The 24,849-nt window shown below is 63.4% G+C and overlaps 3 protein-coding genes across 3 annotated transcripts; 2 read left to right on the top strand and 1 right to left on the bottom strand.

Annotated features, from left to right (window-relative positions):
- Positions 1-725: 725 nt before the first annotated feature.
- On the bottom strand, positions 726-6,181 carry PGLYRP2 (peptidoglycan recognition protein 2). The gene is made up of 5 exons (XM_075725142.1): positions 6,130-6,181; positions 2,712-3,590; positions 1,682-1,892; positions 1,308-1,602; positions 726-881 (listed from the first exon to the last, which is right to left on the bottom strand). Exons 1-5 carry the CDS (start codon positions 6,179-6,181, stop codon positions 726-728), a joined length of 1,593 nt encoding a protein of 530 aa, XP_075581257.1.
- Positions 6,182-8,130: 1,949 nt separating this feature from the next.
- CYP4F22 (cytochrome P450 family 4 subfamily F member 22) lies at positions 8,131-15,049 on the top strand. The gene is made up of 12 exons (XM_075725172.1): positions 8,131-8,316; positions 9,483-9,627; positions 10,036-10,089; positions 10,173-10,300; positions 11,342-11,469; positions 12,603-12,870; positions 13,814-13,880; positions 13,955-14,084; positions 14,157-14,290; positions 14,379-14,443; positions 14,554-14,636; positions 14,872-15,049. The coding sequence occupies exons 1-12, from the start codon at positions 8,131-8,133 to the stop codon at positions 15,047-15,049; spliced, it is 1,566 nt and encodes a 521-aa protein (XP_075581287.1).
- Positions 15,050-15,878: 829 nt separating this feature from the next.
- On the top strand, positions 15,879-24,381 carry MCOLN1 (mucolipin TRP cation channel 1). The gene is made up of 14 exons (XM_075725188.1): positions 15,879-15,894; positions 16,174-16,364; positions 18,352-18,519; positions 18,597-18,756; positions 18,910-18,997; positions 19,767-19,863; positions 20,029-20,128; positions 20,258-20,364; positions 20,969-21,118; positions 21,609-21,710; positions 21,965-22,087; positions 22,376-22,582; positions 22,683-22,813; positions 23,286-24,381. Exons 1-14 carry the CDS (start codon positions 15,879-15,881, stop codon positions 23,320-23,322), a joined length of 1,677 nt encoding a protein of 558 aa, XP_075581303.1. The 3' UTR covers positions 23,323-24,381.
- Positions 24,382-24,849: the final 468 nt, after the last annotated feature.

The raw sequence follows: 24,849 nt of genomic DNA, 5'->3' as shown, positions 1-24,849 counted from the left end.
ACCAGGCAGGAGTTTCAGTCACACCCTCACCTCCGCCTCTGCCCTGATGATGTTATCTACGCTCCCAGCTCAGCCGGGCTCACGTTCGGCCACAGCTCGGGACACGCTGGGAAGGGCGAGCCACGCCTGGCCACCTCGCAGGGGGGTCTGGCTACCGTGGTGGCCGGTTGCACGCATCCAGCTGAAACGCCATCATTAGGTTTCAGAGTGAACGGGCGGCAGCGATGGCAGCGCCTGCGTGCTACGGTGTGGGGTGCGGCGTGGGCTGGGTGCCCATCTTGGGGGGGTGCCCATCCTGGGGCGGGTACGGAGGTGGGGGTCCCCATGACCCACGTTGGGGCTTCAAGCTGAGTTAAGGGGGGACAGTGCAGCTTGGGCACAGTACACGTGTGTGCGCACACGTACACGTGTGTGCCGCAGCACCCAGCCCTGCAGCAGGTCCTGGGCACCTGGGTGACTCGCTCGAGTCCTCTCCTATGACCCCATGGCCAACCCCCACCCTGTGCCTCAGTTTCCCCATCACTCTCCAGGGACCACCCAAAGCTGATGGCCTGGTACTGACTTTATTTTGGCTACGGGGATGGTCTGCTGGGCCAGTGGAGCTGGGCCAGGATCTGTCCAGGATGGTAGCCTTCAAGGCTAGGGTCCTTCTGGGCCAGTGTCCATCAGGGTTGGCATCCGTTGAGCTGGTGTCCACCAGGCCCGTGGTCCGTCTGTGCTGGCATTCATTGGTCTGGTGTCCACCTGGACCAGGGCCGATCCCTGATGGCATCCATTGGCCCAAGGTCCACCTCAGCCAGGGTCCACCCAGGCTGGCGTCCATCAGCGTGGCGTCCATCTGAACCAGGGTCCATCCAGGCTGGCGTCCATTCGGCCAACATCTGTTGGACCAGGGTCCATCCAGACCATTATCCGTTGGGCCAGCACCCATCTAGACCATGAGCCAACCTTGCCAGCACCCATCTAGACCATGAGCCAACCTTGCCAGCACCCACCCAGACCATGAGCCAACCTTGCCTGCACCCATCCAGACTGTGATCCAACCTTGCCAGCACCCATCTAGACCATGAGCCAACCTTGCCTGCAACCACCCAGACCATGATCCAACCTTGCCTGCACCCATCCAGACCAGGACCCCCGGGGCCAGTCCTCACTGCAGAGGAGAAGAAGAAACCACAATCAGTCCCAACATCACCCCCCACCTCCACCCCCACCAAACCGCCATCCTCCCAGCCGGGCCAGCCCAGACGCCTCAACCGGGCACCAAAACTCCGACCCCCGGAGATGCCACAGAGCTTGGTGCTCACCTTAAAGCCGTGCCAGGTCTCAATCTCACGGAAGAGGGAGTTGCCGGGGCAGTCGGTGTGACCCATCTGGCGGTGGCCATGTAGGGTGTAGTTGTGGTGAAGCCGGCCAGTCCGCACGGCGCAGGGCAGGAGCCAGTCCCGCACCAGGGCGATGGCGTCGGCGTCCGGCAAGGTGGCCGAGAAGTCTCCAATGTAGCCCACACCGTAGCCTTTGCTGTTGTAGCCTTTGGTGTGGGCACCAACCCAGTGCCAACCTCGGCCTTGGTACAGGTACCCGTCCGACCCCACCACGAAGCTGCAAGCACCCATTGGGTCACCCTGAGCTGCCTGGAGATGGGTGACAGGGAGCGCGGTGAGGGTGACGGGGGTCCCACCTGTAGCCGATGTCATCCCAACCGCGGGTGTCCTGGTGGAAGCGTTGCATGTCACGCATGTCACGGGCGCAGGCGGCGAAGGTGCGGCACGGGGCGCTGGGTGTGGAGGTGTGGTGGATGTAGACAGAACCCAAGGGGAGGGTCAAGGGTTTGGGGGTGCCCCGGTAGGGACGGGCACCCCACATGCACCGGGGCACGATAGCTGGGCAATCTGCAAGGGAAGGCAGGCAGTGGAAGAAGGGGTCTTGCCTGGTCCCATGGGCAGCTGGGGACGTGGCAGAGTCCCCTGGGGGTCTTGGGGACGTGGAGCATCTGCCCAGCTGAGGAACCCCATGGCCTGGGACATGGTAGTGTCCTCATGGGGTCCCCTCAACTACGGGACACGGAGCATCCCTCATCTAGGGGACATGGAGCATCTGCTCCGGGTGTCCGTTGGCTGGGGACATGACTGTGGCCAGGGGACACGTTGGCGTCCAGCCAGAGGCCATGGTGGTGGGCATGCAGGGGACATGGTGGCGTCCAACCAGAGGCCATGGTGGTGGGCATGCAGGGGACACGGTGGCGTCCAACCAGAGGCCATGGTGGTGGGCATGCAGGGGACACGTTGGCGTCCAACCAGAGGCCATGGTGGTGGGCATGCAGGGGACACGTTGGCGTCCAACCAGAGGCCATGGTGGTGGGCATGCAGGGGACACGTTGGCGTCCAACCAGAGGCCATGGTGGTGGGCATGCAGGGGACACGTTGGCGTCCAACCAGAGGCCATGGTGGTGGGCATGCAGGGGACACGTTGGCGTCCAACCAGAGGCCATGGTGGTGGGCATCCATGGGACATGGTGGTGTCTGACCGTGCCAGGCCCTATGTCACCAGTCGGCTCTCAGAGCTTAACTCCCCCCAGTGCCACCTACACTGGGGTGACACTGGGGACCCCCAGCCCCACCCAGCGTGCAGCTCTCCACCCATCCTCCCACCCAATTTTTTTTTGGGGGGGGACACAGATGTGACATCGCGACCCGGTGCCGCTTCCCTACCCACATAGACCTCCATGAAGTCCTGCGCCGCTTGACGAGCGATGGCCACCACCTCTTCCGGCCCCACGTCCCCCAAGAGCTCCCGGGTGGGTGGCAGCACCCGCAGCAACTTCAGCATCGCCACCACCTCCTCCTCCAGCTTCCCCGGCCCCGTCAGCACCCCAAAATCTCGTCGCCGGTAGCTGCTGGGTGGTCGCCCCTTCTCTGTGCCGTTGCCCATGCCGTAGTAGCCCCGGAGAAGGTCGGCGAGCGGGATGGGTGCTTGAGCCAGGCGGGCACCCAACAGCACCCCATCCATGGCCCCGTTGGCAACGGCATCAGGGATGGGGGAGGGGGGTCCCAGCAGGGTGTAGTTTTGGGGGTCATCCACATCATCCCAACAGCCGCCGGGTCCCAGCGTGGCTTGGTGACCATCGCCGTCACGAGCCAAGAGGAAGGATGTCCCCAGAACCTCAGCGACGGTGACGGCGTAGAGCGCGTCGACGGGTGGCTCAACGGCGGGGCCGAGCCCCCCTGCCGCCCGCTTGAGGCCAACCTCGATGCCGGCGAGGAGGGGGCCAAGGGTGACGGTGGAGCCGTCGGGTGCCAGCACCGCACCGCCCTGGGGTGCTGCGGCGTCGTGGTGGAGGAGCTGGGTGAAGAGCAGCCACTGCTCGCGGCGGAGCGTCGGCGGGGCTGGTGGGACAGCGGGCGGCTCTCCCAGCACCGCGCGGCACCCCGGGGTGCTGCAGCCACCCAGCGCCCGCGCCAGCTCCGGCACGGTGCCGGTGAAGCCGTGGTCGCTCGATTCAAGGGCTTCTACAATCTGAACCACCGAGTCCATGCGGCGTGGTGGGAGACCTGGGGAGGGGACCGAGGGGCACCGGTGGGGTGGGGGTGCTGTGGGTGCAGGGACGGCAAGAGACTCGCAGGGTGGCCGGGTGGGCACCCAGAACAGGGTGACCGCACCAAAATGAGGGGAAACGCACCCAAAACAGGGCGAATGCACCCAAAACTGGGTGAATGCACCCAAAACTGGGCAAATGCACCCAAAACTGGGTGAATGCACCCAGAGCAATGTGCAAGCACCCAGAGGAGGGTGCAAGCACCCACAACAGGGTGAATTGCACCCAAAACTGGGCAAATGCACCCAAAACTGGGCGAATGCACCCAGAGGAGGGTGCAAGGACCCAAAACAGGGTGAATGTACCCAAAACTGGGCAAATGCACCCAAAACTGGGTGAATGCACCCAGAGGAGGGTGCAAGCACCCAGGAAAAGGGTGAATGCACCCAAAACAGGGCGAATGCACCCAAAGCAGGGCAAAGGCACCCAGAACAGTGTGAATGCACCCAAAACAAGGTGAAAGCACCCAAAGCAAGGGAAAAGTACCCAAGGAAGGGGAAACTCACCCAAAACCAGGGTGACTGCACGCAGAAAAGGGTAAAAGCACCCAAAACAGGGCAAAAGCACCCAGAAAAGGACAAAAGCACTCAGAAAAGGGCAAATGCACCCAAAACAGGGTGAATGCACCCAGAGGTGGATGAATGCAAGGTGAAAGCACCTGCAACAGGGTGAAAACACCCAAAACAGGGTGAAAGCACCCCAAAGCAGGACAAAAGCACCCAGAACTGGGTGAAAGCACCCCAAAACAGGGTGAGAGCACCCAGAAAAGGGCAAATGCGCCCAAACCAGGGCAAAGGCACCCAAATCAGGGCAAAACCACCCGGAACGGGGTGAATGCACCCAAACCAGGGTGTAAACACCCCAAAACCAGGACTTAAAGCATCCAGAACAGGTGCGAGCACCCCAAAACAGGCAAAAGCACCCCCAAAAATGGCAAAAGCACCCAGAACTGGGTGACTACACCCAAAACAGGGTGAACACACCCCCAAAAAGGGCAAATGCGCCCCAAACCAGGGCGGCTGCACCCGCCGCGGGCACCCGAAGCTGGACTGAAGCCGAACGCGCCCAAAACTGGGTGCAGCCCCTCCCCCGCCCCCGCTGACACCCCCACAACCCCCCCAGCACCACCCGTGTGGACACAAATTTGGGTTAGAATCACCCGAATTAGGGAAAAAACCGCAACCAGAGCCATTTTAGCCTGAAAAAGGGCTCAGAGAAGCCCCTGACGTTGCCACACGCGTGTAGGGACGTGGTGGGGCGCGTTGTAGTGTGTGGCTGCGTGCCAGGGTGAGTTGGGGTGTGCTGTGGCGTGTTGGGGCGTGTTGGGGCATGTTGGGGGGTGTTGGGGAACGTTGTGGCATGTCGTGGGGGGTTGTGGGGTGCGGTAGCATGTTGTGGGGTGTCGTAGCATGTTGTGGCATGTCATGGTGTGTTGTGGGGTGTCGTAGCATGTCGTGGGGGGTTGTGGGGTGTTGTAGCATGTTGTGGGGTGTTGTAGCATGTTGTGGCATGTCAGGTGTTGTGGGGTGTTGTGGCATGTCGTGGGGGGTTGTGGGGTGTTGTAGCATGTTGTGGGGTGTTGTAGCATGTTGTGGCATGTCATGGGGGGTTGTGGCATGTCATGGGGTGTTGTGGTGTGTTGTGGCATGTCATGGGGTGTTGTGGGGTGTTGTAGCATGTTGTGGGGTGTTGTAGCATGTTGTGGCATGTTGGGTGTTGTGGGGTGTTGTGGGGTGTCGTAGCATGTCGTGGGGGGTTGTGGGGTGTTGTAGCATGTTGTAGGGTGTTGTAGCATGTTGTGGCATGTCATGGGGGGTTGTGGCATGTCATGGGGTGTTGTGGTGTGTTGTGGCATGTCATGGGGTGTTGTGGGGTGTTGTAGCATGTTGTGGGGTGTTGTAGCATGTTGTGGCATGTTGGGTGTTGTGGGGTGTTGTGGGGTGTCGTAGCATGTCGTGGGGGGTTGTGGGGTGTTGTAGCATGTTGTAGGGTGTTGTAGCATGTAGTGGCATGTCATGGGGGGTTGTGGCATGTCATGGGGTGTTGTGGTGTGTTGTGGCATGTCATGGGGTGTTGTAGCATGTTGTGGGGTGTTGTAGCATGTTGTGGGGTGTTGTAGCATGTTGTGGCATGTCATGGGGGGTTGTGGCATGTCATGGGGTGTTGTGGTGTGTTGTGGCATGTCATGGGGTGTTGTGGGGTGTTGTAGCATGTTGTGGGGTGTTGTAGCATGTTGTGGCATGTTGGGTGTTGTGGGGTGTTGTGGGGTGTCGTAGCATGTCGTGGGGGGTTGTGGGGTGTTGTAGCATGTTGTAGGGTGTCGTAGCATGTAGTGGCATGTCATGGGGTGTTATGGTGTGTTGTGGGGTGTTGTAGCGTGTTGCGGCATGTTGGGTGTTGTGGGGTGTTGTGGCATGTTGTAGCATGTCGTGGGGGGTTGTGGGGTGTTGTAGCATGTTGTAGGGTGTCATAGCATGTTGTGGCATGTCATGGGGTGTTGTAGCATGTCGCGGCATGTTGCGGTGCGTGCCTACCTGTGCTGAGGCGGGCGCAGACGCTCAGTCCCACGAGGAGCCACGCGAACATGGTGCAGGATCCGGCCCGTGCTCGCTGTGTCCCGTGTCGTGGCCTGGCCGGACTTCGGCCCCGGGTCCCCAGCACAAATGTCACGGCCACGGGGGGGGTGTGGCAGGGTGACACACGTGTGTGTTGCGTGGGTGCTTCTGGCGGGGCAGCTCTGCAGCATGCGTGTGCGTGGTGGTGTGCACACGCTGGGGGCCTTAGGAAGGGGCTACATGCATGTGCGTGCGCACGGGGCGTGTGCGCACAAGTGTGTACATACATGCACGTGTGTGTGCATGTGCTTGAGCATGGGGTGCATACATGCACATGTGTGCATGGGGGGGGTGTGCATACACACGTGTGTGTGCATATGTGTGTACATATGTGCATATGTGTGTGCCTGTGTGTGTACAGGGGTTGCATACATACGTGTGTGCATGTGCATGGGGGGTGTGGCACGCATGTGTGTGAGCATACATGCATGTGTGTGCACAGGGGGTGTGTGCATGTATATGTGCATACAAGTGTGGTGGATGAGGCGTGTGAGTGTGCATATGTGTGTGCATGTGCGTGCATAGATGCACGTGTGTGTGCACAGGGGGTGTGCATGCACAGCTCCGCATGTGCATGGGGTCTGTGTGTATACACACGTGTGTTTGCATGTGCGTGTGCATATATGCGCACAGGGTGTGCATACATGTGTGCGTGTGTGTGCGTGCACAGGCTGCGTGCGTGGGGTATGTGCCTACATACATGTATATGCAAGGCGTGTGTGCATATGTTCATACGTGTGTGCACCCATGTGCATGTGTGTGCATGCAGAGGGGGGCGTGTGCATGTGCCACAAGGACACATGTCAGGGCGTGAAGCCACCGGGACACACATGGGTTGACGATGTCACCAGAACATGCATGGGTTGACGATGCCACCAGGACACATATGGGTTGACAACGTCACCAGGACACATGTGAGGGCATGAAGCCACCAGGACACGCATGGGTTGACAACGTCACCAGGACACATGTGAGGGCATGAAGCCACCAGGACACGCATGGGGGGACGATGTCACCAGGACACACAATAGGACATGAAGCCACCAGGACACGCTTGGGGGGGTGATGTCACCAGGACACGCTTAGGGGGACAGTGTCACCAGGATACATGTCAGGGCATGTCACCAGGATGCACGTCAGGGCGTGAAGCCACCAGAACACGCATGGGTTGATGATGCCACCAGGACACGCATGGGTTGACAATGTCACCAGGATGCATGTCAGGGCATAAAGCCACCGGGACACGCATGGGGGGACGATGTCACCAGGACACACAATAGGACATGAAGCCACCAGGACACGCATGGATTGACAATGTCACCAGGACACGCATGGGGGGACGATGTCACCAGGACACATGTCAGGGCATGGAGCCACCAGAACACGCATGGGTTGATGATGCCACCAGAACACGCATGGGTTGATAATGTCACCAGGACACGCATGGGGAGACGATGTCACCAGGACACACATGGGGGACGATGTCACCAGGACACATGTCAGGGCATGAAGCCACCGGCACACGTGGGGGGGGACAATGCCACCAGGACACGTATGGGGGGGATGATGCCACCAGGACACACATGGGGGGGGACAATGCCACCAGGACACGCATGGGGGGGATGATGCCACCAGGACACGTATGGGGGGACGATGCCACCAGGACACGCATGGGGGGGACGATGCCACCAGGACACGCATGGGGGGATGATGCCACCAGGACACGTATGGGGGGGACGATGCCACCAGGACACGCATGGGGGGATGATGCCACCAGGACACGTATGGGGGGGATGATGCCACCAGGACACGCATCACAAGAGCCACCGGATGACACCCTCCCGCAGGGCCACGTGACAGCCCCGTGCCGTGCCCACCCCCGCCAGGCAACCTTCGCCCTGTCCCCGGGAAGCGGGTGCCATGGCGGTGGCCTGGGCGCTGGGTCCCCTCGGGGTGGCGGCCATCGGCACCCTGCTCCTGGCCCTGCTGCTGCGCTGGCTTTGGGCCGCCGCCGTCACCGTCACCCGCCTGCGGGCCACCGGCCACCGCCTGCGCCGCTTCCCCCGGCCACCCTGGCGCAACTGGCTGCTGGGGCACACCGGCTTGGTGAGGGGACGGCGGGGGACGGGGCGGTGGCACCCGGGGGGTGGCAGGGACGGGGCGGTGGCACCTAGGATGGGGGACAGTGGGGACAGGGTGGTGGCGCCTGGGGGGTGACAGGGATGGGGTGGTGGCACCTAGGATGAGGGACAGTGGGGACAGGGTGGTGGCACCCTGGGGGGGGACAGGGACAGGGCGGTGGTGCCTGGGGGGTGGCAGGGACAATGTGGTGGCACCTAGGATGAGGGACAGGGTGGTGGCACCTAGGATGGGGGACAGTGGGAACAGGGTGGTGGCACCCTGGGGGTGGCAGGGACAGGGTTGGTGGCACCTGGGGTGGGGGACAGTGGGAACAGGGTGGTCGTGCCTGGGGGGTGACAGGGACAGCGTGGTGGCACCTAGGATGAGGGACAGGGTGGTGGCACCTAGGATGGGGGACAGTGGGGACAGGGTGGTGGTGCCTGGGGGGTGGCAGGGACAGGGTGGTGGCACCCTGGGGGTGACAGGGACAGGGTTGGTGGCACCTAGGATGGGGGACAGTGGGGACAGGGTGGTGGTGCCTGGGGGGTGGCAGGGACAATGTGGTGGCACCTAGGATGAGGGACAGTGGGGACAGGGTGGTGGCACCCTGGGGGGGGACAGGGACAATGTGGTTGCACCTAGGATGAGGGACAGGGTGGTGGCACCTAGGATGGGGGACAGTGGGAACAGGGTGGTCGTGCCTGGGGGGTGACAGGGACAGCGTGGTGGCACCTAGGATGAGGGACAGGGTGGTGGCACCTAGGATGGGGGACAGTGGGGACAGGGTGGTGGCGCCTGGGGGGTGACAGGGACAGCGTGGTGGCACCTAGGATGAGGGACAGGGTGGTGGCACCTAGGATGGGGGACAGTGGGAACAGGGTGGTGGTGCCTGGGGGGTGGCAGGGACAGCGTGGTGCTGCCTGGGGTGGGGGGTGACAGGGACAAGGTGGTGGCACCTGGGGTGGGTGGCAGGCACAGCGTGGTGGCACATGAGCTCTGAGCGTCCCCAAGTCCATCCGTGAACCCAAGCCGAGACCACCCCCAAGGCTGGCCACCAGCTGGGGACAAGCCTGTCCCCAAGGCTGGCCATGACCCTGGGGACAAAGGTGTCCCCAAGGTTGTCACCGAGCCCCCCGTGCCCCGTGGCGCAGGGGAAGAGCACGGAGGAGGGGCTGCAGCAGGTGGACGAGCTGGTGGCCCAGTACCGGCACGGCTGCCTGTGGTGGATCTCGCCGTGGATTCCCGTCCTACGCCTCTTCCACCCCGACACCCTCCGCCCCATCCTCCTGGCCTCAGGTAGGACACGAGGGCCACCAACCATGCCCGGAGGGTCCCCAGGGCCACCCAGAGGTGTCACCGTGTCTGGCCTGGTGACCTGGCCGCGCCCAGGCACCCATCTTGTGGTGGCCACCAACCCAACCCCAAGGGTCTCCAGAGGCACCCAGAGGTCACCCTTGGCTGGCCCAGCGAGTGCCCAAACGCCCAAACCATGGTGGGCACCAACCCCACCCTGAGGGTCCCCAGGGCCACCCAGAGGTGTCACCATGGCCAACCTGGTGGCCTGGTTGCACCCAAAACCCCATCGTGTGGTGGTTATGGGTGCAGGTGGGGGGGCCCCTCTGCCTAGGGACCCCACCCTCCTTGCAAGCCCCCTGAGGGGACCTGGTGCCACCCCTCACCAGCCCCCTCTCCCCTCTCTCGCAGCCTTCATTGCCCCCAAGGACCACCTCTTCTATGGCTTCCTCAGGCCCTGGCTGGGTGAGTGGGTGCTCGGGCGTGGCGGGATGGGTGGGGCAGCGCCCATGGGTGCCCCCCGGATGGAGCCGGGTGTCTCGCTGCAGGGGACGGGCTGCTGCTGAGCCGTGGGCAGAAGTGGGCTCGGCACCGGCGCCTGCTGACACCCGCCTTCCACTGGGACGTCCTCAAGTCCTACGTGGGTGTCTTCAACCAGAGCACCCACATCATGCACGTGAGCACCCGCCGCCTGCACCCTGAGACCTGGCCTGCTCCTGCTGCCTGCACCCAGACCCCAGCCTGCACCCACTGCCCTCACCCAGACCCCAACCTGCACCCACTGCCTGCACCCAGACCCCAGCCTGCACCCACTGCCTGCACCCAGACCCCAGCCTGCACCCACTGCCTACACCCAGACCCCAGCCTGCACCCAGACCCCAACCTGCACCCACTGCCTGCACCCACACCCCAACCTGCACCCAGACCCCAGCGTGCACCCACTGCCTGCACCCACACCCCAACCTGCTCCCAGACCCCAGCCTGCACCCAGACCCCAGCCTGCACCCAGACCCCAACCTGCACCCACTGCCTGCACCCACACCCCAACCTGCACCCAGACCCCAGCGTGCACCCACTGCCTGCACCCAGACCCCAGCCTGCACCCACACCCCAACCTGCACCCACTGCCTGCACCCACACCCCAACCTGCACCCGCACCCCAACCTGCACCCACACCCCAACCTGCACCCTGACCCCAACCTGCACCCTGACCCCAGCCTGCACCCAGACCCCAACCTGCACCCTGACCCCAGCCTGCACCCAGACCCCAGCCTGCACCCACTGCCTGCACCCACACCCCAACGTGCACCCAGACCCCAGCCTGCACCCTGACCCCAACCTGCACCCTGACCCCAGCCTGCACCCAGACCCCAGCCTGCACCCTGACCCCAGCCTGCACCCAGACCCCAACCTGCACCCTGACCCCAACCTGCACCCTGACCCCAACCTGCACCCACACCCCAGCCTGCACCCTGACCCCAACCTGCACCCAGACCCCAACCTGCACCCTGACCCCAGCCTGCACCCAGACCCCAACCTGCACCCTGACCCCAACCCCAACCTGCACCAAGATCGTGTCCTGCACCCTGACCCCAGCCTGCACCCACCGCCTACACCGGACCCCGCTCCCTGACCCACCCCTGCACCCACCCCCAATGCCCAAGCCCTGCCCGGCACCCAGCCCCCGACCCGCACCCAACCCGCCCCCCGCCTGCAGGCCAAGTGGCGGGCAGCGGCGCGGGCAGCGGGGGGCCCGGTGGGGCTGGAGGTGCTGGAGCAGCTCAGCCTCCTCACGCTGGACACCCTCCAGAAATGCATCTTCAGCCACGAGAGCCGCTGCCAGGAGTGAGCGACCCCACCCCTGCCAGGGTCCCCTCGCAAGGGACCCCCCCTCCGTCCCCTGCTTGGGTCCCCCCTGCCCTGGCTTGGTCCCCAACTCGGGTGCCCTGACCTGGCTTGGTCCCCAACTGGGCCCCCCCCCCGGGCTTTGCACCCATCAAGGTCCCCACCACCCCACCACTGTCATCCCCCCCCCGTGTCTCCCCACCCCATCTCTGTCCCTCCTGGGGTCCCCCCTGGGCTTTGCACCCATCAAGGTCCCCACCACCCCACCACTGTCCCCCCCAGGGTCCCCCCCACCCCATCTCTGTCCCTCCTGGGGTCCCCCCCGGGCTTTGCACCCATCAAGGTCCCCACCACCCCACCACTGTCCCCCCCAGGGTCCCCCCCACCCCATCTCTGTCCCTCCTGGGGTCCCCCCCGGGCTTTGCACCCATCAAGGTCCCCACCACCCCACCACTGTCCCCCCCAGGGTCCCCCCCACCCCATCTCTGTCCCTCCTGGGGTCCCCCCTGGGCTTTGCACCCATCAAGGTCCCCACCACCCCACCACTGTCCCCCCCAGGGTCCCCCCCACCCCATCTCTGTCCCTCCTGGGGTCCCCCCCGGGCTTTGCACCCATCAAGGTCCCCACCACCCCACCACTGTCGTCCCCCCCCCGTGTCTCCCCACCCCATCTCTGTCCCTCCTGGGGTCCCCCCTGGGCTTTGCACCCATCAAGGTCCCCACCACTGTCCCCCCCAGGGCCCCCCCCCCCATCTCTGTCCCTTCTGGGGTCCCCCCGGGCTTTGCACCCATTGGAGTCCCCCCTGACCTGGCTTGGTCCCCAACTGGGGTCCCCCCTGGGCTTTGCACCCATCAAGGTCCCCACCACCCCACCACTGTCCCCCCCAGTGTCCCCCCACCCCATCTCTGTCCCAACTGGGGTCCCCCCTTATTCCAGCTTTGCCCTCCCATCAGGGTCCCCCCCCAGGGCTCTGAGTCCCCACCCTGGTGTCACCCCAGCCTGGCCCCACATGTCCTCATGGGCAGGGGTCCTGCTGCCACCCCATGTCCCCAGTGAAGCTCACCATGGCCAGAGGGGTGGCCATCCCCGGTGGCCCGCAGTGGCCGTCCCCAGCGGTCCCGGATGCCCCCCAGGCAGCCCAGCGAGTACATCAAGGCCATCCTGGAGCTGAGCACCTTGGTGGTGAGACGCCATCACCGCCTGCTCCATCACCCAACGTGGCTCTACCGCTTCTCGGCCGATGGGCGCCGCTTCGCCCAAGCCTGCGCCGCCGTGCACAGCTTCACCGCCGCCGTGGTGCAGCGCCGACGCCAGGCCCTCGACCGCCTCGGCCAGCAGGCCTGGCTGGAGAGCCACCAGGGACGGAGCATGGACTTCATTGATCTTCTTCTGCTCGCTAAGGTAGCGACGGGGTGAGATGGTGTGGCTGTGGGCAGGGTTGGCCATAGGGTGGTGGCCATAGTGGCCTAGTGGTGGCCAAGGGGATGGTGGTGGCCATAGCAGCATGGTGGTGGCCATGGGGATGGTGGTGGCCATGGGGAAGGTTGGCCATAGGGTGGTGGCCATAGTGGCATGGTGGTGACCCAAGGCTATGGTGGTGGCCATAGGGAGATGGTGGTGACCCAAGGGGATGGTGGTGGCCATAGGGAAGGTTGGCCATAGGTTGGTGGCCATAGTGGCATGGTGGTGACCCAAGGGTATGGTGGTGGCCATAGCAGCATGGTGGTGGCCATGGGGACGGTGGTGGCCAAGGGGAAGGTTGGCCATAGGTTGGTGGCCATAGCAGGATGGTGGTGACCCGAGGGTATGGTGGTGGCCATGGGGATGGTGGTGGCCATGGGGAAGGTTGGCCATAGGTTGGTGGCCATAGCGGCATGGTGGTGACCCAAGGGTATGGTGGTGGCCATAGTGGCATGGTGGTGACCCAAGGGTATGGTGGTGGCCATGGGGAAGGTTGGCCATAGGTAGGTGGCCATAGTGGCATGGTGGTGACCCAAGGGGATGGTGGTGGCCATGGGGAAGGGTTGGCCATAGGTAGGTGGCCATAGTGGCATGGTGGTGACCCAAGGGTATGGTGGTGGCCATAGCAGCATGGTGGTGGCCATGGGGATGGTGGTGGCCATGGGGAAGGTTGGCCATAGGGTGGTGGCCATAGTGGCATGGTGGTGACCCAAGGGTATGGTGGTGGCCAAGGGGAAGGTTGGCCATAGGTTGGTGGCCATAGCAGGATGGTGGTGACCCAAGGGGATGGTGGTGGCCAAGGGGATGGTGGTGGCCATGGGGAGGGTTGGCCATAGACTGGTGGCCCCAGGGGGGCCTTTGGCTGCCACGCTCTCCCTTGCAGGATGAGGACGGCAACACCCTGTCGGATGAGGACATCTCGGCCGAGGCTGACACCTTCATGTTCGAGGGTGAGGGGAAGCCACCAGGTGCCATCAGAGGGGGGGGACTCAGGTGTCCCCTCGCTCACCCTTTGTCCCTGCAGGCCACGACACGACGGCCAGCGGCTTGGCATGGCTGCTCTACAACCTGGCCCGCCACCCCCACTACCAGGAGCGGTGCCGCCAGGAGGTCCGCGAGCTCCTCAAGGGCAGGGACGTGGAGGAGATCGAATGGTGAGAGGCCCCCAGTGTCACCCCCTGGCCACCTGGCTTGGGGACGCTGGTGTCACCATCCCTCGTCCCCAGGGAGGACCTGTCCCACCTGCCCTTCACCACCATGTGCATCAAGGAGAGCCTCCGCCTGCATCCCCCTGTCACCGCCGTGTCCCGGCGCTGCACCAAGGACATCGCCCTGCGTGACGGACGCGTCGTCCCCAAGGGTACGGCTTGCCCAGGGCACAAGATGTCCCCAATGTCCCCATCCCTCCTTGTCGCCTGTCCCTAAGGCATCTGTTTCCATCTCACCAGGGATCATCTGCCTGATGAGCATCTATGGGACCCACCACAACCCAGACATCTGGCCCGAGCCCCAGGTAGAGCCACTTGGCCCTGGTGACATGGCCATGGGACAGCGGGATGTCCGCGTCACCATGGGCAGGGACAACCATGTCCCCACGGTGTGACGGTGTCCATGTCACTCCAGGTCTACAACCCACTGAGGTTCAGCCCGGAGAACAGCCAGGGACGGTCCCCATTGGCCTTCATCCCCTTCTCTGCTGGTCCCAGGTAAGCCATGGTGGGGACATGAGTGTCCCCAAGTGTCACCCCCAAGCCGGGTTGGGTTCAAGGTGGGGTGGTTGTCCCCCAGCTGTGACATTTGGGCGTCACGGGGACAACGCTGTCCCTATGTTTTGGGGAGGTTCCACCATCTGCTCCACCACCCAGATGGTGGAGGTGGGAGGGTCTGCCGTCCCCTGCGTCCCCCCCCCCGCGGAGGTGACAGAGGGGGACGTGGTGGCAGGAACTGCATCGGGCAGAGCTTCGCCATGGCCGAGCTGAAGGTGGTGGTGGCGTTGACGGTGGCACGTTTCACCATCCGGCTGGATGCGGAGAGGCCACCGCGCCGCAAGCCCGAGCTCATCCTCCGCACCGAGGACGGGCTCTGGCTGCTGCTGGAGCCGCTGCCAGAGGTGGCCTGAGGGACACGGGGACACCCTGCGTGGTGCGCGTCCTACCCGAGGGACGAGCGGCGAATAAACAGTGGCACACAGGGGACGGTGGCGTGGTGGCATGTGGCGGGGGACGGGGTGGTGTGGTGGGGCTGGCGGGGATGTGTCCTTCTCGATCACGTGCCACCTCGTGGCATGGATGTGTCCCCCAGGCCACATGTCACCATCCGTGGGCACGTCCCTCCATGTCCCATGTCACCGTCCTGGCATGTGCCCCCATGCCACATGTCACTGTCCATGGACATGTCCCCCCCATGCCACATGTCACCGTCCTGGCATGTCCTCCTGGGCCATATCTTACCATCCATGGACACATCCCCCCATGCCCCATGTCACCATCCATGGATGTGTCCTCCATGTCACATGTCACCATCTATACACATGTCCCCCCATGCCACATATCACCATCCATGCACATGCCATGTCACGTGTCACCATCCATGAACACGTCCCCCTATGCCCCATGTCACCATCCATGCACACGTCCCCCCGTCGCATGTCACATGTCACCATCCATGGGCATGTCCCCCCCATGTCACATGTCACCATCCATGTCCCCCCCGTGTCACGTGTCACCATCCCGGCCCAGGCAGGGGGAGAGCGGCGGGTGGGCGTGGCTACGGGCACGCAGTGGGCGTGGCCACAGGCTGACAGTGGGCGGGGCCACGCGTGCCTTGCGGCGGGCGGGCGGGGCTACAGCCGCCGAGTGGGGCGTGGCTACGGGCAAAGGTGGGCGGAGTCACGGCCGTGCCTTCCGGTCACGTGAGGCGGGCGGCTGAAGCCGCGGTGCGGCGGCGCCATGGCGGCTTCGTCTGGTGAGCGGCAGCCGGGGACCGGAGCGGGGGGGGGGGGGGGGACGGGACGGGACGGGACGGGACGGGACGGGACGGGACACACCGGACCGGACCGGACCGGACCGGACCGGACCGGGGGCGGGGGGGGGGACACGGGACGGGACACACCGGACCGGACCGGACCGGACCGGGGGCGGGGGGGGGACGGGACGGGACGGGACGGCCCGGCCCGGCCCGGCCCGGCCCGGCCCGGGGAGGGCGGCCTCCGGTACCCGCCTGTCAACGGCCGCTTCCTCTCAGAAACGGAGCGGCTGCTCGGCCGCGGGCCCGGGTACGGCACGGCCGAGTCTCCGGCCGTGGCGGAGGAAGAAGAGCTGCGACGCCGCCTCAAGTATTTCTTCATGAGCCCCTGCGATAAGTACCGGGCCCGGGGGCGGCGGCCCGTCAAGCTGGGGCTGCAGCTGGCCAAGATCCTCCTTGTCACCGTCCAGGTGCGGGGACAACGGGAAGGTGGGGAGCGGGACAGCGGGGAGGGCGGCACGGGGGGTCCTGGGCCGTGGGGACATCGGGGAGGGGTGGCCTTGGGACCTGGGGACAGCGGGGAGGGCGGCACGGGGGGTCCTGGGCCGTGGGGACAGCGGGGAGGGGTGGCCTTGGGACCTGGGGACAGCGGGGAGGGCGGCACGGGGGGTCCTGGGCCGTGGGGACAGTGGGGAGGGGTGGCCCTGGGAGTTGGGGACAGCGGGGAGGGTGGCACAGGGGGTTCTGGGCCACGGGGACACTGGGGAGGGGTGGCCCTGGGAGTTGGGGACACCAGGGAGGGTGGCACAGGGGGTTCTGGGCCACGGGGACACTGGGGACACAGGCAATCGGCATGGGGACAGCGGGGAGGGGTGGCTTTGGGACCTGGGGACAGCGGGGAGGGGTGGCCCTGGGACCTGCGGACACCGCGGAGGGTGGCATGGGGGGTCCTGGGCCATGGGGACACTGGGGAGGGGTGGCCTTGGGGCATGGGGACAGCGGGGAGAGGTGGCCCTGGGACCTGGGGACACCAGGGAGGGAGGCAGTGGGGGGTCCTGGGCCATGGGGACACGGGCAATTGGCATTGGGACACTAGGGAGGGGTGGCCCTGGGACCTGGGGACACCAAGGAGGATGGCACAGGTGGTTCTGGGACCTGGGGACACTGGGGAGAGGAGCCTGGGGACACTGGAGGACAATGGGCACAGGGACACTGGGGTGGCCCTGGGCCATGGGGACAGCGGGGAGAGGTGGCCCTGGGCCATGGGGACACTGGGGAAAGGAGCATGGGGGCACAGGGACACTGGGGAGAAGGTCCCCTGGGACATGGGGACAGCGGGGAGAGGGACACCAGGGTGGCACTGAGGGCACGGGCAAGGGGGACACCAGGGCTTGGGAAATTGGGGGTTGACAATGACACAGGCACTCTGGGGGGGCTCTGAGCGCAGGAGGTGACCTCTGAGGTGGGAATTGGGCATGGGGATGTAGGAGGGGACACCCTCAGCAAGGCCTGGGGACACTGTGCGGAGCGCTGGGGGTTTTGGGGGTGGGGGTTGAGTATTTGGGGAGCACTTGGTGGGGGTGCTTGGGGACAGTGGGGGTGCTTGGGGACAGTGGGGGACTCGGGGGAGGTCCCCTGGGGAGGGGGGGTTGTTTTGGGGTTATCCTGGTGGCACGTCCTTGGGATCCGGGTGCCACTGCACACTGGGGTGTCTCAGGCAGTGGGTGATGCCAGGGTGCCCCCCAAAAAAGGGGGGGACAGAAAGGATGTCCCCCCGCCTCAATGTGTCACCAGCTCCCAGATGGGCGTCAGGCTCCATCCCAGGGCGGAAAATCCCCCGGGAGCTGCCAGGCTGCGGTCATGAGGCACGGAGGAAACAGCCGGCATGTGACATCCCCCTCCCAGCGAGGGAAATCGGGGCGCCAGGGCCTTGATCTCCCCCCCGCCCCTTTTCTTTTGAGCGATGTCACCCAGAGCTGCCCGTGTCCTTCACCCTGCCAATGAGCAGCACTAACAAGCGGCATCTTGTGTTAATAAATACAAGCTAATTACCGGCATGGGGAGGGGTTTAGGGTATGCAGGCAGGGGAAAAAAAAAACCAAAAACCGCTGACCGAAGATCAGAGTCCGCTCTGCCATCGTGTTCCCAGGATGTTTGGTGACGCTCAGGAGGGGTGCATGCGTGTCCCCGAGGAGATCGTCCTCCCCTCTGTCCGTGGTGGGAGAGGAGCTTTGCCACAGGAAAACAGGCGGCTTAAGAGGTTTTGGTGGAGTTGGGGACAACCTCGGGGACGTGCTAGCTGGCCCTCGTCTTCTTGGGGTCACCCAAGTGTAGGGTGATGGCATTTTGCCTCCTGCGACTGGTTTTGGGGCGGAATGGCTGCGTTTTGGGCTGTGGCATCGTTGTTTATGGAGCTGCCAGGGCAGAGATTTACTCGTGGTCTCCTTCGTCCCTCAGCTCATCCTCTTTGGGCTCAGCAACCAGATGGTGGTGACGTTCAAGGAGGAGAACACCATCGCCTTCAAACACCTTTTCCTGAAGGACTACGTGGATGGCACGGACGACTCTTACGCCGTCTACACGCAACACGACCTCTACGACCGCATGTTTTACGCCGTGGAGAAGGTGAGATCCGCAGGTGGAGGGGGCCACGGAGGTGGCTCAGGGCCACATCCAGCTGCTGAGGGCATCTTCTTCTTCAGTACTTGGCCATTCCCAACGAGACCATCGGCCGCTACGCCTATGTGCGAGGGGAGAGCGGAGGGAACCAGTCGGCCCTCATGCTGTGCCAGCAGTACTACCGTAAAGGACGCATCGATCCAGCCAACGACACCTTCAACATCGACCCCAAGATTGTCACAGGTGGGTTTTGGGGACGGTGGGGCTGAGGTTGCTTGTCCCACAGCCACCACTGGGTCCTGGGAAGGTTTTTGGTCTTCGTCCTGGGCTTGAGAGAGTCCGAGGGGTCTACGTGGGGCCTCGGGCTTCCCTGAAGGCACTTCTCCCTCCCTGCAGACTGCCTGGGAGTAGATCCCGAGGACCCACAGCCTCTGGCCCCAGAGCTGGACCGCAGCTACAAGAACTTCACCCTGAAATTCCACAAGTAATTGCCGGCGCCTGCCCCGCAAACCAGGGGTGTCCCAGCGTTTGGGTGCTGGGAACACCCCATCAGCACAGGGTATGGCCGAGGGTGGAACGGGGGACCCCAACGCAGGGAATTCCTCACGCTGAAGCCTGCCGCCAGGATGGAAAAACTCCCGTTGGTTTTAAAAAACACTCGTGTTTATAGAAACAAATCCACCCTTGTGGTGAGGGAGATGTGAAACCGGTGAGGTTGTGCAACAAAGCAGCTGCTTTCCGGCCCCAACTCCATCGGTGTCGGCCGCAGAGCTGGCCCCGAGGCACCACGACTGTCCTGCAACGCTCGCGTTGGGGGTTGTTTTCCCCCCCCTGAAACCCTGTGCTGGCTTTTGGCAGCGTTTTGATGGCCCGTGGCCAAGTCTTGCAGTTGTGGGCACGTTAGCAGCGCGGACAGGCCCCGTCGTCTTGCCGGTGCTGGGTAGAGGGATGCTGGCGCTGCTGGCGCCGAGAAATGCGGTGTAGCTTGTGGCACCGTTTCTTCCAGAGGGTCCAACCTCCCCTCGAAGCAAAATTTACTGACGCTGGGGCATGTTGGCAGCTGTTTGCTCCTCTGAAGCTGGAGACACCCTTTCCTGGCGCTGTATGCACCCCCAAGGAAGGTGTTTACCCCCTTTCTGTTGGTTGTTTGACTCTCAGTGCTGTTTTGGGGGGATTTGGGGGGGGGTCTAAGTGGGTTGAGACGCCCCAGACAAGCCCCGGCAAGGAGGATTAACGAACATCCCTTCCCACAGACTCATCAACGTCACCATCCAGTTCAAGCTGAAAGCCATCAACATCCAAACCATCATCAACAACGAGCTCCCCGACTGCTACACCTTCACCATCACCGTGAGTGCGTTGGCACCGCTCTCCACCCCAGGGGTGATCCAGCCGGGCTGCGTGGGGGTGACAGCGGCCCTCGGGGGCACGTAGGGACCGGGTACGGGCAGTGTCCCGGTAACGAGGAGCTGCCAGACGGTTTCATGGGTGGTAACTGTCCCCCTTTTTCCCCAGATCACCTTCGACAACAAGGCGCACAGTGGCCGGGTGAAAATCCACCTTGACAACCGGGCTGACATCAAGGAGTGCAAAGATCCCAGCATCTTTGGCCGAGGTAGGAGTCATGACGGTGTGACAAAGGTGGCACCTGTCCCCACTGGGTGCCAGAGGGCTGCGTGGGGGGCTCAGGGTGCTCCTGGGTGGCTGTTGCCCTCGTTAAGAAGAGCCCCCGCGCGTCTTGCAGGTGACAACTCCTTCCGGCTGTTCTTCGATGTCGTCGTCATCCTCGTCTGCTCACTCTCCTTTGTCCTCTGCGCTCGCTCCATCATCCGGGGCCTGATGCTGCAGCACGTGAGTGGCGGGACGGCGGGGAGCGGCGCTAACCGTAGCTGCCCTCCATGGTGTAACCAGTGGGGACGGACAGAGCTGCCGCTGGGACGCTGTTTCGGCGCTGCTGGCTTTCATAGAATCATGGAATTGTTTAGGTTGGAAAAGCCCTTTAAGATCACCCAGTCCAACCATTAACCTAACACTACCAAGTCCACACTAAACCAATTAAGGGGAGAGTAGCTATTTTGTGTTTCCTGGCTTGGTGGCTGCATTATTTATAATGAAAGTAAAAACTAGGAATCATTAAGATTGGAAAGAACCTCTAAGATCATCATTCCAATCATCAACCCAACACCCCTGTGCCCACTAAAACCATGTCCCCAAGTGCCACCTCTGCCCGTTTTTTGAACACTTCCAGGGCTGGGGACTCCACCACCTCTCTGGGCAGCCTGTTCCAATGCTTGACTACCCTTTCCGTGAAGAAATTTTTCCTAATATCCAATCTAAACCTTCCTTTCAGAGGAAGCCCTTTCCCTACAGGGATGCTCAAAGCCGTGGGTGCTGCGAGATGGGCAAAACTCTCCGGGCAGTGGGTAAAGGACCCCGTTTTTTCCTCCCCATGCAGGAGTTCAGCCGATTCTTCCAGCGCCATTACAACCAGAATGTGTGCTTGTCGGACCGGATGGAGTTCCTCAACGGCTGGTACATCCTCCTGGTGATCAGCGACGTCCTCACTGTGCTGGGAACCATCATGAAGATCGGCATCGAGTCCAAGGTATGGCGACACCGGGGAGCCAAGCTGGAGGTTTTGCAGATCCCGGGTGCGCTGGGGCTGCTGGCACGGGTGTCCCCGTGCTCCAGGGAGGGGACATTTCTGTGTGGCAGGGGTAAACCTTCCCGTTTGGCCATGAAACAGCTTCTGGGTGCTGGCAGCGTGTTGTCTGCCCCGGTGAAGCTGTCCTGGACGTAATCGAAGCCCTGTCAGCAGGTTAGGGGACAGACATTGCTCCTGAGGGCTTCACCGCAGGGTCCTGGCCTGGGTTGGACCCCAGAGTCCCCCTTTTCCCTTTTGGGACAGGGAGATGGCAATAAAGGGACAGGCAGGGTCCTGTCTGGCTGCTGTGTCGTGGCTTGTGGCACCAGGATTTCACTTGTTGCTAGTCTGTGGCACGTGCAGAGGGTTGTTAGGGCTTCAAGGATGGCGTTGGGGACTTTGGGGATGGCATTGGCTGTGCCTCAGGCCTGTGACACCTCTGTCCCCGCAGAATTTCGCCAGCTATGACGTCTGCAGCATCCTCCTGGGCACCTCCACACTGCTAGTCTGGGTCGGGGTCATTCGTTACCTCACCTTCTTCCAGAAGTACAACGTGAGTGACACCGGAGAGGTTGACCTGGGAGCTGAGGGGACAATTTCCAGGGCCGGGAATGGCCATGCCAGCCTGGCCCCAAGTGCCTGGGCAGGCTTGGGCTTGTCCTACAGCTGCTGCGTGTCCCCTGGGTCCCCATCCTGCTCTGCCGGGGACCTTGGGGTCACACAGGGTGCTTTAATCACTCTTGGGTCCCCTCCCGCCGGCACCCTCAGCGGAAGACGGGTTAATTCCAACTGGTTTTCCTCCACCAGATCCTCATCGTCACGCTACGGGTGGCCCTCCCCAACGTCATCCGCTTCTGCTGCTGCGTAGCCGTCATCTACCTGGGCTACTGCTTCTGCGGGTGGATCGTGCTGGGCCCGTACCACGTCAAGGTGCTTCTCCGGGTCAGCGGTTGGGGTGGGCTTCACCCACCTCCGGGTGATTCCCTGCCTGGATTTGGGAGGAGATGGGTCCTGGGCCGGTTGCTGTTTTGGCAGCATGCGTTAGATGCGGCACCGCTCTTTGCTGCAGCCTCTCTCCTCGTGGCACAACGGTGTCAGGGTGGCACGTTGGGTGTCGGGAAGCGCTTGCTCTCTGTTTGGGAGCTTCCAGCCTGGCAGTGGAAGGGGTGACGTGGTGGCCTGGGCCAGCTACCAGCCCTTTGTCACCTCCCATCGCAGTTCCGATCCCTTTCCATGGTGTCCGAGTGCCTCTTCTCCCTCATCAACGGGGACGACATGTTCGTTACCTTTGCCGAGATGCAACAGAACAGCTACTTGGTGTGGCTCTTCAGCCAGATCTACCTGTACACCTTCATCAGCCTCTTCATCTACATGGTCCTCAGCCTCTTCATCGCCCTCATCACCGGCTCATACGAGACCATCAAGGTGAGGCCAGACCCTGCGCTTTCATGGCTTGGTTTTTTGGGGGCGGATCTTGTTCCCTCTCCCTGGAGGGATTCAGCTTCCCAGTCCCCTTTCCCCGCAGCACCAATGCGAGGGCGAAGCGCCCGTCTCCCAGCTCCACGCCTACATCGCCCAGTGCAAGGATAGCCCCAAATCGGGCAAGTACCGTCGCGACAGCACCTCGTCCTGCTCCATCTTCTGCTGCTGCGAGCGGTGAGTGGGCAGTGCCCGTGCTGGGGGGATGCTGGGGGGGGCTTCTGGCCAGTGGATCGGGGCCGAGTATGTTCTGTGACCCCCCGTTATCTACCTCCCTCCCTCCTGCATGCTGGGAGAGAAGGATTTATGGCTATTTTTTGCTGCTGGTTCCTCGTACGTGGCTGATCCCATGTGGATTGTGATTTCCAGCCCCTCTCCATGCTGGCGAGTCTCTTGCCAGCACCCCAAAAAGGCTCTGCGCCTGTAGGGACCCCTCCACATGGGTATAACTGGGGTACGTGGGCTCCTTGCATCCCCCTCTCGCTTCCCTCGTCGCTCCCTGCTTCCCAAACGGCTTGTTTCTGGGGTGTTGGCGGGGGGGGGGGGGGTCTCCCTTTAGCTACAGCTGGGTCTCGTTTCCAAAATCGAAGCCGCCTTCCCCAGATTCATCGAATTTCCCCACGTTACCACCAGCGCTGTCTCCCGGCAGGGCTCCTCTGCAGGACAACACGCTGCTGGTGAATTGAGGGGAGGACCCGTCGGCGCAGACCCTTGGGGACACGAGGGGACGGTGCCCTGTGCTCCCCCTGGCCCCGAGCACTTTTAATTTATTTTATTGTCTGCTTTTACCGGCTCGGGGCCCTGAAGGAGTCGGGGAGAGACGGCGGCCATGTCCCCTGCACCTGGGGGACAGTAGATGGATGCTTGTGGCCCCGTTTTTTTTTTTTTTTTTCTTGACGGACTTTGGCCTTGCTGCTCCCAATCCTGAACTGGAGCTGGGCAGCCCCTCGGGGGCTCACTGTGGGCCCTGCAACCCCTTAGATGTGTTTTAGGGGGACGACTTGGAGCCCTGTTGCCCCACAGATCTGTTTTGGGGGCAGCCCGGAGGCCTGCAACCCCTTGGATGTGTTTTGGGGGCTCAGCCTGGAGCCCTGCAACACTTTGGCTGCGTCGGGGATGTGGCCAAAGCCTCATCCTAAAGCCCCCCAGCCCCTTGGCTGCATCGGGGACTCGTCCCAGCCCTTGTCCCCAAGCTCTACAATCCCCTGGCACCGTCAGGGATGCGCCTGGGGCTTTGTCCCCAAGCCGAGCAGCCCCTTGGCTGTGCTCGGGACTTGTCCCTGCCCTTGTCCCCCAGCCCAGCATCAGGGATTTGTCCCCAAGCCCTGCAGCCATTTCGGGGGGAGTTTCCAGGCACAAAGGGGCTGCAGCAGCTCCCCTTGACCCCCGGCCACCTCTGTCCCACTCCAGCCCGGACCAGGGCAGTGGGGTAAGAGCGAAATGGATCCCTCGTCCCCATCCCCGGGGGGCTGCGGTTTGGGCAGAGGGACGGCATCGCGCCCCGGAGCTGTTTACGCGCTGCAGGACAGATCAAGGTCATGTTTTGTAATCAGAGGAGCAGCTGCTCCCAGCTGGAGCGGGGCCAAGGGCCGCTCGCACCAGGCACCGCTGCCTCCGCCTGCCTTCCCAGCACCCAAAAAGACCGAATTTTAACCCCAAATCGAGGGCCCTGCTGCTGGTGGGCGTGTTTGGCGCTGCTCTTAATGCCCATCTCATTTGTGGACTGAGTTGTGGCCGGTCTCAGCTCACAGGGTGGCGGGGGTGGGGGGGATTGCTCGCCCTGGGTTTTGCTCCCTGTTTTGGGGTCGGGGTGTGTAGTTGTACCCCATGTGGGGTCCCGGAGGGTATCCCCATGGTGGGAGAATAAAGCGCCCTGGGAGAGCTGTGGGTCTGTGCTGCTGTGGGATCCCCTGCGCCATGGGGGGGGGGGGGCCAGCACCTTGGGGTGCCCATGAGGACAGGGGTGGTGGTGGGGCTGGGGGTGCAGTCACCCTGGGGCGGGTGGTGGGTGCTGTCACCCTGAGGTGGCTGTAGGGACAGGGCTGGTAGTGGGTGCCGCCCCAGGGTGCCCATGGCGGGGACAAGGGTGACAGCGGGGTGCCGGCACCCGTGGGGATGGGGCTGATGGGGGTGCCCATGGCGGGGACAGGGCTGGCAGTGGGGCCATGGGTGCTGCCACCCCGGGGTGCCCACGGCGGGACAGACCTGAGGGT

Source organism: Pelecanus crispus, chromosome 27 (genome assembly GCF_030463565.1).
Source record: "Pelecanus crispus isolate bPelCri1 chromosome 27, bPelCri1.pri, whole genome shotgun sequence".
NCBI classification, from domain to species: domain Eukaryota; kingdom Metazoa; phylum Chordata; class Aves; order Pelecaniformes; family Pelecanidae; genus Pelecanus; species Pelecanus crispus.
The sequence above is the reverse complement of the archived record's forward strand: the minus strand, read 5'-3'. Positions and strand labels throughout refer to the sequence as shown.

Excerpts from the sequence above, each read along its gene's own strand:
- PGLYRP2 (XM_075725142.1), bottom strand. The coding sequence starts at position 6,181 with ATGTTCGCGTGGCTCCTCGTGGGACTGAGCGTCTGCGCCCGCCTCAGC. Across the intron at positions 3,591-6,129 it reads CTGCGCCCGCCTCAGCACAG|CACCCCCACCCCACCGGTGC; the intron begins GTAGGCACGCAC and ends CTGCACCCACAG. Across the intron at positions 1,603-1,681 it reads TGGGATGACATCGGCTACAG|CTTCGTGGTGGGGTCGGACG; the intron begins GTGGGACCCCCG and ends GGGTGCTTGCAG.
- CYP4F22 (XM_075725172.1), top strand. The coding sequence starts at position 8,131 with ATGGCGGTGGCCTGGGCGCTGGGTCCCCTCGGGGTGGCGGCCATCGGC. Across the intron at positions 11,470-12,602 it reads CACGAGAGCCGCTGCCAGGA|GCAGCCCAGCGAGTACATCA; the intron begins GTGAGCGACCCC and ends GATGCCCCCCAG. Across the intron at positions 14,637-14,871 it reads CCCTTCTCTGCTGGTCCCAG|GAACTGCATCGGGCAGAGCT; the intron begins GTAAGCCATGGT and ends ACGTGGTGGCAG.
- MCOLN1 (XM_075725188.1), top strand. Across the intron at positions 18,520-18,596 it reads TGTTTTACGCCGTGGAGAAG|TACTTGGCCATTCCCAACGA; the intron begins GTGAGATCCGCA and ends CTTCTTCTTCAG. Across the intron at positions 21,711-21,964 it reads CCTTCTTCCAGAAGTACAAC|ATCCTCATCGTCACGCTACG; the intron begins GTGAGTGACACC and ends TTCCTCCACCAG.